Source organism: Hippocampus zosterae, chromosome 10, assembly GCF_025434085.1.
Source record: "Hippocampus zosterae strain Florida chromosome 10, ASM2543408v3, whole genome shotgun sequence".
Taxonomy (NCBI): Eukaryota; Metazoa; Chordata; class Actinopteri; order Syngnathiformes; family Syngnathidae; genus Hippocampus; species Hippocampus zosterae.
Window position 1 is genome coordinate 8905152 of NC_067460.1, and position 13421 is coordinate 8918572.

Sequence of the window (13421 nt, forward strand, 5' to 3'; positions counted from 1 at the left end):
GCCCCTGAAAGGGTTAAATTGCAAGCGAACTACTGTATGATGTTTTGCCATTTTGCTGAACGTTTTTCTTAATTATGTAAAGTGCTTTGCCGAAATAGCCAATAGTTACAACAAATGTATTGAAGCCATCAGAAATTAGCCCTGCAATTATCGCACGAATAACACGCGGAAGTAAGAAATTGCATATGACTCGCTTGTGGCCCACCTGAGCTACGTGGATGAACTTGGTGAAGACTTGCGCCCTCTGCTGGGCCGTGTGCCTGCTGAGGATCATGAGCTGGACCCACTGGGATACGCCGTTGCACATCATGACGGAGCGCTCCAGAGCCGGGTTGTCCCGCACCGAGCCGCGCACAACATAGCTGCGGTAGTCCAGGAACTGACCAAAACACATGTTGAAATGATCAGAAGTGACATCAGTATTGACACTAGGTACTGAAGTAGAAGTACAGATTAAAAAAAAAACAAAAAACAACAACAAAAGTTGCCATACCGGTTCAACTGCTGGGGCCCTATTTTTGTGCCAAGCGCAAGTGTAGCACAAAGTACAGTTTAACTGTGAGAATGAGTGAACTTGTATTTCTTCTGGTGTTTCTGTAAACTCTGTAATTAGAAAATGGCCGCCTGCACTATTGTGGGAGCGAACGCGAACTACTTGATTTCCGCCCGATCGAAGGGGCTCCCCTTCTTCCCTTTAAATTCAGTGCGGTGATGTAAAGTTGGCCACCGCGAGACCGCTTTCCACATCAAAATTAGCATGAAAAATGCACCAGTCTTTATGCTGAGTGCACCTGCGCCCGTCAACAAAAGTAGGGCCCCTGTAGTCGGTCGGCGCTTGCTCTACACAAACTCACCTATTTGCGTTACTTTTATGTGGAACCTATCCTCTGATATCTGTAAAACATTTCAACAAGTGGCACATTTTTATGCTCTGTCAGGAATGCCTTTTGATGCCACAAGATGGCACAAAAGCCCAGGCTGATGTAAAGTAGTAATTGGTCCTAAAAATATTTTGTCTTGATTAATCTTGATGAAAATTTGGTACGCGGGGCAAGAGCTAAGTGGTATTAGCCTCGTGTGTTTTTGCTGGTCCATATTTTCAAAATCAAAACATCTGTAAGCTGTTAGAGTAAACTCGTACGATTATAGTTTGGATATGGATTTAAAATTGACCCGTTATGTTGAGAATAATTTTTTGCGGCAATTCTGTGTCCCTATTACCATTAATGTAAAGCGCACAGACTGAATTTCCCTGAAGGACAAAAGTAAAAAGAAAGTTATCCATTTTATCATATCCATTTTGTTAGAAAAATAAATACTGAAGTCGGTGGGCGGTCTCACCGAAACGCTGCAGAAGTTCTTGAACTCCAAGTAGCTGAGGTGCTCTGCCATCTCGTCGGCCTCCATGTGGTCAAAGATGAGCGACACCTTCCTTTTCTTCATGGAGGGTGAGGGGGCCTGTGACACGTTCACGTGAGGGCTTCTGGGAAAAGACGGGTTAAACATTGATTTCGAGCCATCCGCACTGGACTAACCACCTGTTAATGAACAGCACTGATCAGTAAGAGAATAGAAATAGAATTTAGCCCTTGACGATGCTAATCTCTGTCAAAATCAAAGACAAAACAGTTTTTCACAAAGCTACCGCACGAGTGTATTTTCACGAAAACCAAATACATTTTTGGAAACATCGCTTACAAGTCTGAGGAAGTACACCTGACGTATGAGTTGGCTCGCTTGAACATCATTGGCTAATTAAGCTCAAGAAGCCAACATGTTTTTTTCCCCACAAACCTCTTTAAATGAATCTATAAATGAACTCAGCATTATTTAAAATCGACATTTTCTAAAAATTTATACAATACAATACAATACATTCTGATTTATGATGATTTAGAGCAGGGGTGTCAAATTATTTTTTGTCGCGGGCCACTTTGGAGTTACGTCTTCCTTCACAGGGCCAGCAGTGAAACCACAAAAATGTTGTCTCATCGTATTATTACTCGTACACACCAAATTTGATCTATTACTCGTTTTGAAATCAGTCAACTACAATCGTCAATTATTGTGTATAAGTGAGTGTAAACAGGGAAACAAAATTATTGCAAAATCTTATCATTTATTATACATGACAATTTGACATTTTGGTACAGATTTTAGCAAGGATCATGCAAGTTGACACGCATGATTTTCTTTCGGAGGGCCACATCAGATGACGTGGTGGGCCGGATATGGACCCTGGGCCTTGACTTTGACACCTGTGAGTTTTCAATGAAGCCCACTTATGCACACACAATTACAATTATTAAAGGGAGCACCAGTGATTTAGGGCAGTCTTTTGTTGTTGTTGTTGTTGTTTTGGTGTGCTTTTTTTTTTTGGTATATTGATATGGTAAAAGGACTACACTTACATAGCGCTTTATGTACAGTACACCAGATGGTGAAGACAATTACTAATCTTGAGCCCAACATTTGTGCTATTGTAAACATTTTGCAACTTTTTTTAAAATGACAAATACGCTAACTTTGCTTTTCATACAACAGACAAAGCAATGGAACGCACACATATGAGCAAGTAAATTTATGAGTAAAGATCCTAATTATTTCACGACATACAGTATGCATGACAGTATGCGACAGTTTTGTTAGATTTTTCAACTTGGCTCAATGCTGAAGACGTTGTTCTAAATGTATGATAACAAAACAAGTGTACATTTGACGGTAAACATTGACATTGGGAAAACTTCCACTATCGCATTGAGAATATGTCCGATCCACACCGAAAGTGCAAGTCAAGACGTGAATGTTTATTTAAAGACAGGCCCGCACAGAGAGAAAGAGTGTAGTCAAAATAAATAAACAAATAAATCTTACAGGCAGGACGTGTCGATGATCTGTGCCTCCTCCCCATCCGAACGCACCAATGCCCATAGGTCCCCCATGGTCCGCTCGAGAAGGGGGTCGGCCTCGAACACGGCGGGGAACTGGCTGATCCAGGTCCTGGCCGTCATGGCGCGACAGGAAAGCGTGTTTAGGAAGCACAAAACAGGGCGGGAGAGAGAACCGGTTCTGTCAGGACTGGAGTTGTTCTTGCTCACCTGACCAGGTGACACACTTGACCCCGCCTCAGGCCTCTCTTGTCAGGGGGGCAGTCCTTGTACGTGAGAGACAGTCAAGGAGAGCACATTCCATCCAGATTTTTGAGGGGATATTTATCACACTTGATGATTTTGACATCTCACCAAGACAACCCAAGTATACCAGATGCAGTTTCCAAATGATGATTTTTACCCTACTTGGCGTGAAAAATGAAATGCCCTGCTTTCATTAAATCACAAGTGAGCTGTGATGAACCACAGTTTTTGGAAAGATGAGTTCAATTTCCCCGGCCACGCCTTGGCCAAATTACTGGCATATTTGTTGAGTCAAGAAATGACTTGTCAGACAAAGTGAATGAAGCTTCAACATTTCAAAAATAAATGCATCATACCTTGGTGTAAAGAAATTCAGGGACAAATGAGGGGGAAAAAAGCATCTGGATAAGTTTACAAAGTTATTTTGAAGCCAAGGTGAAAAGCAATGCAGACATAAAAGAACGTGAATGCTCGTTTCAATGATCTCGGAGACTTGTAGAGAAATATTCTCTGGACTGACGAGAAAAAGGTTGAACCATTTCTGAGGTGAATCTTGTAGAATTAACAAAGCATATGCCAGAAGGAACATCACAACAAAAGCTTGTGGTGGTGGTGTCTTGGTCTGGGGCTGCCTCACCGCTTCAGAGCCTGGACGACCTGTAGTACGACCTTTAACTGCCAACTCACGCTTGAAAACTCTCCAACATAATTGAATTTTTTTTTTGAAAAACTTGTTTTTGTGATTTATTATGATTGCTTGCTTTGACACATATAAGAGTGATATATATAGTTGTATAAATATATCTGAAAATATGTTTTAATATTGTATAATACATTTTAGAAAAATAAAAAAACTGAAATATAGAGACAGCAAAACCTTTTCAAGGAACTAAATGCACCCACATTACGTGCTTGGGTTGGATTGAGCAAAGTAAAATACGACATCCTGATCACGTTTTAATTCAATTAAATAATAAATTAAACAGGAGAAACCGAAATGTAGAGTTGAGTCTCATCAACATAACTGGAAATTTCTTTTGTTTCCTGATTTTCTTCTTTTTTTTTTTTTTTTTCTTTTTGGCCCACTCATGGACACCATTCACACATTCAACCCTAGACTGTCACTTTGAATGTATGTGTTTTTTTTTTTAAAGGCGGGGCCTTGCCTGGTGAGTGACGTGGGACGCGGTAAATGAGAGTGTAAAATTTGGCTGTTGCAAACTGGTGAACCGTTAACTACTTCGACACATTTTTCAATATCAAAAAATACCATCACCACGTGCTTATAAGCTTTGTTTGAATGAGTTTCACTGAGATTTCATCAAGCAGCACCACCGTGTGACCATCAGGATATAAGGCGAGGAGCTTCTGGGCGAAGGTCTGAGACGAGACCACCCAACTGTGCATCATCAGCGTCATGTGGACCATCTGGGACCCTCGCGGGCTGCACAGCTTCCCCTCTGAATCTGACGTAGAAGCGCAACACATAGATTTAGCCTTGTTATGATGGGCCCTTACCTCCACCAAGGAAATTGTAATTGAATGTGGCACTGAATAAAATGATCATAACAGTCTAAGCGGCAACGTTTTTACGTGGAAAAACCCAAATCAACTTTCTGGTTATGAGTTGATCACCATGTTGAAAAGTTCATTCATTCATCATTCATTCATCTTCCGAGCCGCTTGATCCTGATGTTGAAAAGTGAAGAGCTTAAATGGGTGGGTTGCTCAGCACGGTGGCTGTCAAACCACCGTGGGACCACATGCTGTAACTTTGGATGATTATGACGTATTATTTTGACACTGACATTCCCCAGCTCCACATGTGCTACCCCGTGTGACATGTACTAATGCATGCCAGTTTGTTGAGGTTTTTGGTTTTTTTTCCAATTCCATACTGTCCTCCCCTGACAGAAGCTCCGTCTGGGGTTGTCAACCGTTATAGTTTTCTTTACATCTGCGAATTTGGGGAGCTGTAAAAGGTGACCCGTCAGACTCTCGTTCTGTATCCCCCGGTTGGTCATTGTTTTTCTGTCTCTTGGATGGGTTGTGTCTTTGTTGCACCTTGTGCCCGAGGGATCACTGACAATAAAGCTATTCTGGTTCTGATTGATAAACACTACTAAATATATAATATTGTTTTCTTATCATTCTTATGAAAACCGGACAAGCTAGAGGAAAAAACAAGAGCTGTCTCGGAATCAGCGCAAAAAAAAGAGAGAAAGAGAAAAAAATGTGTTAACCAGTGTACGTAAGGAGAGTCATATTCACTTAAAAAGAAAAAGTGAGCGTTTTCTTCAGGTACTCCGGTTTTGTCCCACATTCCAAAAACATGCGTGGGAAAAGTCCGTCTGTGGACTTTTTTCGAACTTAAAAAAACCCCAAATATATATATATATATACTAGCTGGTTCGCCGCCTTCCGGGCGGCTCATCAGCTTGTTCCTGCAGAAGGCTGGTAAGGTGGTGGTTCGCCGCCCTCCGGGCGGCTCATCAGCTAGTTCCTGCGGAAGGCTGGTAAGGTGGGCCTTCGGCCCACAAAAGTGTTGTTGCTTGGTTCAACTTTTTGTTCATCTTCATTGCTTATCGCGAAAATAAAGAGATGTTTAGCTCTACTAAATAACTAACAATTTTATTGCAATGCTTGTGGGTAGACAACATTTTTTCGCTAAGATGCCCGCGCGATCGTAGTGAGCCACTGCCTGAGCGGCGCAGTGGCGGTGCGCAGTGGCGGTATATATATATATATATACGTGTATATAAAAACTTTTTTTTACCTGTATATGTTTATTTATTTGCTATATCGTGGATTTTCGTTTATCACGGGTGGTTTTGGTCCCCATTAACCGCGATAAACGAGGGATTACTGTATATATATATATATATATATATATATATATATATATATATATATATATATATATATAGCTTTTTTGCGTGTCTTACAAGACAAAATATCTTTGAACTTGACTTCGCAAACTGTAACTCTTTTCTTCCTGAAAAAAATGAGATTACCCTCAAAACATAACACCTTTTTTTCCCCAAGTAAATTTATCCTGATAAGGGGATTTTTTTTTCTCTCAAAAATAGTCAACCTTATAATTCGTATTGCTTTTAAGAGACCACATGTAAATCTCATTTAGTGAGGATTATAAGGTAAATATTCTCCCATGTAAGCCATCCCTGGACTCCAAAAGTTTGAGAATCCCTTAGCAGAAGAAAAAGTGCCACTGTCTGAGCCTCCCCCTTGCACAGCCCCCCCCCCCCTCCTCCCCACTCTCTATGTAGCCCACTTCCCTCCTTTACATAACCGTGTTGGGATCAAACGCGGGCGACTGACCAAAGCAGCCAAGGCAGCGGAGTATGAGCTCATCCAGGCTGGCCACACTGGCACTGGGGCCTGACGAGGGGGCCTGGAGGGCCCGACTGATGTCCTGGGGACTGGGACATGTGTTGCGTCTGTGCGGCACTTTCTGCCGCGGTGACTTCCTGCTTTTGAGCACACCAGGACTCTCACAGTTGGGCTTCCTGAGAACAAGTAGGCGACAGATAAGTAGAGCAAAGTGCGGTCACAACATCAAGCCACGCCAACCGTGATCGAGAGCGAGGGGAGGGGGAGTCCTGAAAGTTTGGGGCAAGGGAATTTTTCCAAGGCCCTCCACCCCCCTTTCCCACATATTAAGCGTAGTGTTGCCCCTTAATGCCGCAGGGATTAAGAAGTGGAAAATTTTAGAGAAAATAAACCCGCTACGATAACAAATTCAATGCCATGAGAATCATCACGTTTCTTCAATTGTTTTTTTTTTTTGCCAAAAAAGAAAATAAAGTTGCAAAATAAAGTTTAAATATGACATTGACACTGAGGGGAGAAAGTCATATTTTAACATGTGATCCAACTTATGGGGGGATGATTTTGTGCACTTTAAGAAAAAAAAAGGGGAAGAAATGCAACACAGTGCGATTTAGTTTTGTACATTTGTAAAATAAATAAATGGGATCAAATAAGCCAACCATACAGAATATTTTGTGCACTATTTAGCAATAAAAGAATAAGTATTTATGTATACAGTACACAATAATATTTTTTAAACTCCAGCCATGACAGTGTGGAGGTTAAACTGTTAATATTCTGTTCTTCCTTCACAAGTGTTCTTATAATCATCGCAACCCTAACATTATATTGACCATAAACTGTCAAAATGGTGTTCTGGCTTTTCTTGCAAGCAATTAAAAAAAACCAAAGAAACGACAAAAATGCTTCAAACAATTCCATTCAGATTCAGCAATTTGACAACGGGTAAGGCAGCCACCTTAATTATTCAAATAGATTGCTATCTGTATTTATTCAGTCTCTGTAGTGCAGTTGTAGTTGACTATATTGTAACTCAAACTGGGATTTGAGTCAAATATTGTCCAACTCTGTGCGTGCTTACCTAATCAAATGGCCTGTATCTGTATTTGTATAGCTCCAGTGTGCCCTGCATAGTGTGTAGAAATGTGTGTGCGTGTGTGCAACCGTGCTGCTGCTAACTAATATTGTGACATTACCAAGAAACTGGATGACTGCAGAGAAATGACGACAAGTTCCCTGAATGGCCAGACCTACATCCCCTTCTTTTACGCACAACAGACATGCACACGTTGTGTGCGCGTACACACACACACACACACACACACACATCGTACATGTTGATCAACTGATGACTACATTCATATTTCGACTGCAGGAAGGACAGCGGCACAGCAAAGTAACAATCTGAAATAATATGAAGTTAATCCGTGTACACTACTCACAAAAGTTATGGATTTTTCAGTTAATGGGTAAAATTTTCCGATGATCTGTAAATACCTTATTGGTGAACACAATGTAGCTTTTGAATGTCCCACTGCCAAATTCACAAGTGTTTGATCCACGAATGGGCTAATACGGTACATTTCCAAGAAAATAATATACATGTTTATATAATAATAATAATAAAACAAATCAGCCCCCCCAAAAAAATCATCTGATCTTTGTCAATTTGTAAGAGGCTAATATGGGTTGATTAATCCATTAGGTCCTAATTTTCATGTCATGAGACCAAGAAGACTGCTAACAGTTGGTCAACCGTATGTCATCACTGTGAGGCTTCAAACGGGAAGTGGCCACGGATCTCAGAGCGGGGCTGGGCAACTGGCAGCCTGCATACGACCACTCTCTGAGTAGCCACTTGATTAATTAGGAAAAAAAATATACATTTTTTTCCCATTGTTTTTTTTTGTTTGTGTTTGTTTTCTGCTGGCGGGAGTTTTAAACATTTCTACAACTACACGGTATAACCTGAATACTCTCAACTTGGCACTCTCACTTATTGGTGGATTTTTTTCCCAATATATATGTTTTCAAATAGAATCTTTTTCTTTCCGTTCCTACTTTTGTATTTTTGTGGCACGGGGGGACAGTTTTATGAAAAATCTCCAGGTGTATAAACGTTTTTCCTTGTATATGTACAGTATATGTATATGGATTGGATTGGATACAACTTTATTGTTACACATACAGCACAGATGAAATTTCTTCCCTTTCAAGACGTGTGTGTGTCTATATTTTTTCCCCTGATGCATTAAACGGGCATCAATTGTACACCGGGCTTTTCTATTGTTGGTCTGGCACGGCCCCTCTCCCCCTCGAATAGCGCATTTCCGCTGTATAAGTTTTAAGTTGGAACATCACCATTCACACTAGATGGCATTCGTGGCTTGGTTTTGCTTTCAGCAGATCATATACTGTCCTATACTTCAACATGAGTAGGCCGAATACATTTTTGCGGATTCAGAATGATATGCAGGACAAACATACTACCTTAATCATTGAATTTTAGTTACCGGTAGTTGATTTTGGTGTGAAAAAAAAACATAAAATGAACTGAATATACTGTTCAGCAGTTTTGTGCCATCCTGGAATGGTGATATTTATACACAAGAGCCCTAAAAAAGTCACAGTATCTATCCATCTATCTATCTGCGCACAGACGTATTTTGCCCATATGTAAAAATCTTGTTCATGTGTAAACATATGTGTCATGCATCTGGTTTGGGAAGGTGTGGTCCCATGTGTCCCGCCCTCAAGCGGTGATGCAAAATTGTAGCCCCTCCGTCGTTTAAATTACTAATCCCTGTCTTCTAGAGTCACAGTGTCATCAGCGGGTTGCAGCAGAGACACTTGAAAGGCATGGAAATGGACATCATTTGCAAATGTTCACATTATAAATTTCCCCGTTCAGCTCTTTGCGATTGAGCAGATAATTGTGCAAAAAGTAGTGAAACACTCAGCACTTGGACATTCAAAAGTTTAGAGACTGACAAATTAAGTTCATATCTGAAGGAATTTTAAGTCTACCCTGAAATTTCACCCGATGTCCCTAACATTTTTGTTGAGGCCAATTCGCGCTAGCGTCAAGCTAGCGGACTGAAAGGCTCAGACATTTGGTTGTTTCAAAGACGCAGTGTTATTCTTATGTTTGACCGTGAATTCAACTGGGAGTGGCATTGGTCCAGTGCATTTTAAGGATGAACACACATTTTATGACAATTTACAAATAAGCTTTCCTTTGGTGAGCAAATCTTTTGACCTTTTCACTTTACTTTTTGACTCAGAGGAAAGGTGAACAAGATGGGACTCATTTGGTTTTTTTGAGATGCTGTTGGTTTTGGGTATTCCCCCTTGTGGGTTCATCTTTCTGTCTCTTCTCTCTCTCTCTCTCTCTCTCTCTCTCTCTCTCTCTCTCTCTCTCTCTCTCTCTCTCTCTCTCTCACTCTCTCTCACACACACACAATGCAGATGAGAAATATCTTAAGAATTAACTTGCGTGGCTCTGAATGGAGTTGTGACTGAGGAAGTTGTTCACCTTTTCCTCACCGATGCCTTTCTTCTTTCTACATCCCCCTGCACGCAGTTCAAGTTGGAAAACTGCTTCCTCTTTTCTTTCCCCTTTGGAAACCCCCCTCTCTTGTTCCCATCTATGCCAGAACCCCGGCAACAGAGCCACAACAAATGCCCAATACGCTGCCACCCTCCCTCTCCTGCTTCCACACATGCTAAGGGATATGCAAATTCCTCGCTTTCTGTCCTTAATTGATTAATTGAAACCACTTTGAAGGCTGGGATTGTTTGCCCACGTCCCCCTCCCCCACACCCCCGCCAGCGGCCCCTTTTCAATCCTCCCTTCACAACCTGCATGAAGGGGACACTTCTTACCCTTTCAACATCACACTTAATGTGCATAAAACCAATGTTGATGGATATTAGGGGAAACATTTGGTATGTAATATGTATTACACATTGACTCGATTAGTGAGTGAGCGAGTAAACTTAAAGGACTCTACAATATTGTCCCTTATAAAAACATACAGCAATGACATCATTCAATAGGATTACAAATAAATAAACCCGTTGTTCCCTGTTGCATCTTGTGACTGATACTGCTTCTTCTGGTACGTCTGACTTTGTTCTTTGAGATGTGACAACTCCTCTGTGAGCTCATCATTACAGCAATAATATGAGTGGTTATTTGCACAGGATCAAGAATATATGACTGTGCGTACTCTTATATTGTCTGTCTATATGTGTTGCTGTACAAGTTGTGTTCAATCCATAGCGTGAGGCCGCATAGGCTATACAAAATGGTTTTCTGTTGCGTCATAGCACGGCATGTACATCAGTGACATTGTTTTAATGGGGAATTTGCGCCTCCTTGTGAAGTCGCTTTCTGGAGAAGAGATGCAGGGTGGGGGTCATTGGGAATTATGAGAAATTGACACCAAACTACACGAAGTGTAAACATGTAGAAGAAAAGGGTTTCGAGCGAGGCTCCCACTGCAGATTTTTTTTTTTTCCATGTCCAAGTTTTACGTGACTGGTGTAAACGAAAAGAAAGTTACAGATTTTCGAAGCTTTAAGGCTCCATCAGATGCAATTACACATGTGGTCAAGATGACTTCAGGTCAAGATAAATTGTCTAAGTGATAAGTTTGGGGGTTCTGCCCAGGCTTTTTCATAGTCAGTAATGACGTATCAAAAACTTAGAATTGCTTATTTAGATTTTTTAAGGAAACAAATGTTTAATCGCACGCGAAATGCTCTTAAAAAAACTGCCAGGTAAAAAAATTTTTTGAGCGGAGAACATTTTTAGTTTTTGCAGCGCACGTTGGATTCAAAATAAAAATGGCCCAAAAATATCCATCCACGGTATTGAAAAGTACACTGCATGGTCCCTTGCGCAATGAGGGTTTAAACTGAGGTGTTACACATCATTGCGCCGAGTCGATCGCGCCACCTGATAAGAGCTGCGATCACAACCGCAATAGCAGCAAAACAAGTCCCAAAGCAGGACAGAAAGGTTTCCTGTTGTAACATCAAAAGCCTAAATAAATAAATCATGAAAAAATAGTGAGCGGTTCGGAAAATGGATGGATGGATGGAAAATACCATATAGTTTTCATAGTGCTTAGCTTGATTAGCATTTACAATCCTATTTATGGACAATTAAGAGTAGCAATTCTCAAAATGTGGTACTCGGGTTCACTCTAGTGGTACTTGAAAGAATCACTGCCCAAGTATGGTTCGGTTGTATTTCAACTTAGAGTACAAATTTCTAACATTTAGGTGCCGTGTTAATGTTCATACTGTGCACAATGTGATAGTGACTTGGTATCGTATTATTTTTCATGCACTCTTAGACCAACTATGCTACTGTATTTTAATAAGATAAGATAAGATAAGATAAGATAAGATAAGATATCCCTTATTTGTCCCACACTGGGGAAATTTACAGCCTCCAGCAGCAAGAATGTAGATAGAAAGAAGAAAAAACAACAAACACCGTTCAATTAAGTGCAATATAAACACAAAATGTTGGTTGTGGTTTTATGCCAACTCGTTGGACCCTGGATTTGCTGCATCTACTTTTCATTTTTTTAAATTGAATTATTTTTTCCTTTTTTCAACCCTAACTCATATTGACAGTTCATCAGCATTTAAAAAAAATTGTCAATTATATGCAGATTTTTGCTGTATAAGGCAGAACAAGTATTCCTCTAGAAGGCACATTGAACCCGGTATATGCACCTGTTCCCATTATTCAACAGAAGAGCTTCCCATTCAAACAAACACACCTTGACTTCACACTGAGCAAGTCAGTTTTGAGAGTGAAGTGTGTGTGTGCATGTGTGTGTGTGTGTGTGTGTGTGTGTGTGTGTAACCTGTACGATGAAACTACTATTGCACGGCAACACTAAAATGGCTGATGCAAACACAAAAACCCCCAAACAAATGAACAAACCCCAAACAAATGAACACTTTTTAGAACCACAATGCCATGCACCACATGAGTCATGACCTCAAAACCTCTGCACACACACACACACACGCAACATTTTAATACACTATTTGTTTGTGTTCTACCTCTTGGTCTTGTTCATTGCGGCTGCTTTCTCTCCGCGGCCTCGTCCTCCTCCTGCCCGGCATCTGAGCACGGCGTCCCTATAGCTCCATGCTTGACCCCTGCTCCTCCTCCTCTCCTTCTTCTTCCTCCTTCTCTCTGTCCTCTCTGAAGGATTCACCTTCCAGCCATCTACAAAACTAACCCCCCCTCCCCACCCTCACCCAGAAAGTCAGTCAAGCCCCTCTCCGAGTATGTGCGGTGAGCACAAATCAGCTGAGCCAGAGGTCATGCACCTGCCATCAAGGAAGGCATATGGAGAAAGAGGAGAAGGCCTCGCACCAGTGTGGGAAAACGGAGCTGCGAAAAAAATAAATAAAAAAAATCACTTGTCGCGTCTACGTAAACAAGTCAACATCTTAAATGGAGGAACTGGCTCTGGCAGATAAGGGAACTTGCATCAGTTTCTGTGTGTGCATGCGTGCGTGCGTGTGTGTGTGTGCGCGTGTATACAAGGGGGAGGAGGGAGGCTACATCGAGAGAATGGTGCACACATGCAGCGCTTGTATAGGAAGGAGGAGAGCTGAAGGCAGGCAGGCAGGCCGGCCGGCAAAGAGGGAGGGAGTAATGAACAATCGTCAGTATAGCTCAGGAAGCAACATTTGCTGGGCTGTTTAAGGCACTTCCCAGAGGAAATAATAGAAATAGAAAGAAGCCGCTTCCATGGGCCAGCTGTCGCCATCATGTAACTTTTATTTACCCTACAGACAATGTTTGAAGTGACTTTTGTCATCACGCGGCTGAAAAAAAATAACAGTATGTAATTAAAGTAGCCATCGGGGAAACCAATTAAAGTCGACATTGCAATG

At 41.3% G+C, this 13421-nt stretch overlaps 1 protein-coding gene across 2 annotated transcripts in view; it reads right to left on the reverse strand.

Annotated features, from left to right (window-relative positions):
- rasgrp4 (RAS guanyl releasing protein 4) overlaps nt 1–13041 on the reverse strand; it is a 22345-nt gene extending 9304 nt beyond the window's left edge. Inside the window, exons 1-7 of one of the 2 annotated variants that reach the window (XM_052078905.1) lie at nt 12576–13041; nt 6474–6661; nt 4489–4600; nt 3099–3161; nt 2875–3000; nt 1342–1480; nt 206–379 (exon numbers count right to left, since the gene is read on the reverse strand). In XM_052078905.1, the coding sequence (XP_051934865.1) occupies nt 206–379; nt 1342–1480; nt 2875–3000; nt 3099–3161; nt 4489–4600; nt 6474–6661; nt 12576–12592 (819 nt within the window). In that variant the 5' untranslated portion in view covers nt 12593–13041. Of the gene's footprint in view, nt 1–205; nt 380–1341; nt 1484–2874; nt 3001–3098; nt 3162–4488; nt 4601–6473; nt 6662–12575 lie in introns of both variants that reach the window. The other variant, XM_052078904.1, reaches the window with a different exon arrangement.
- Nucleotides 13042–13421: the final 380 nt, after the last annotated feature.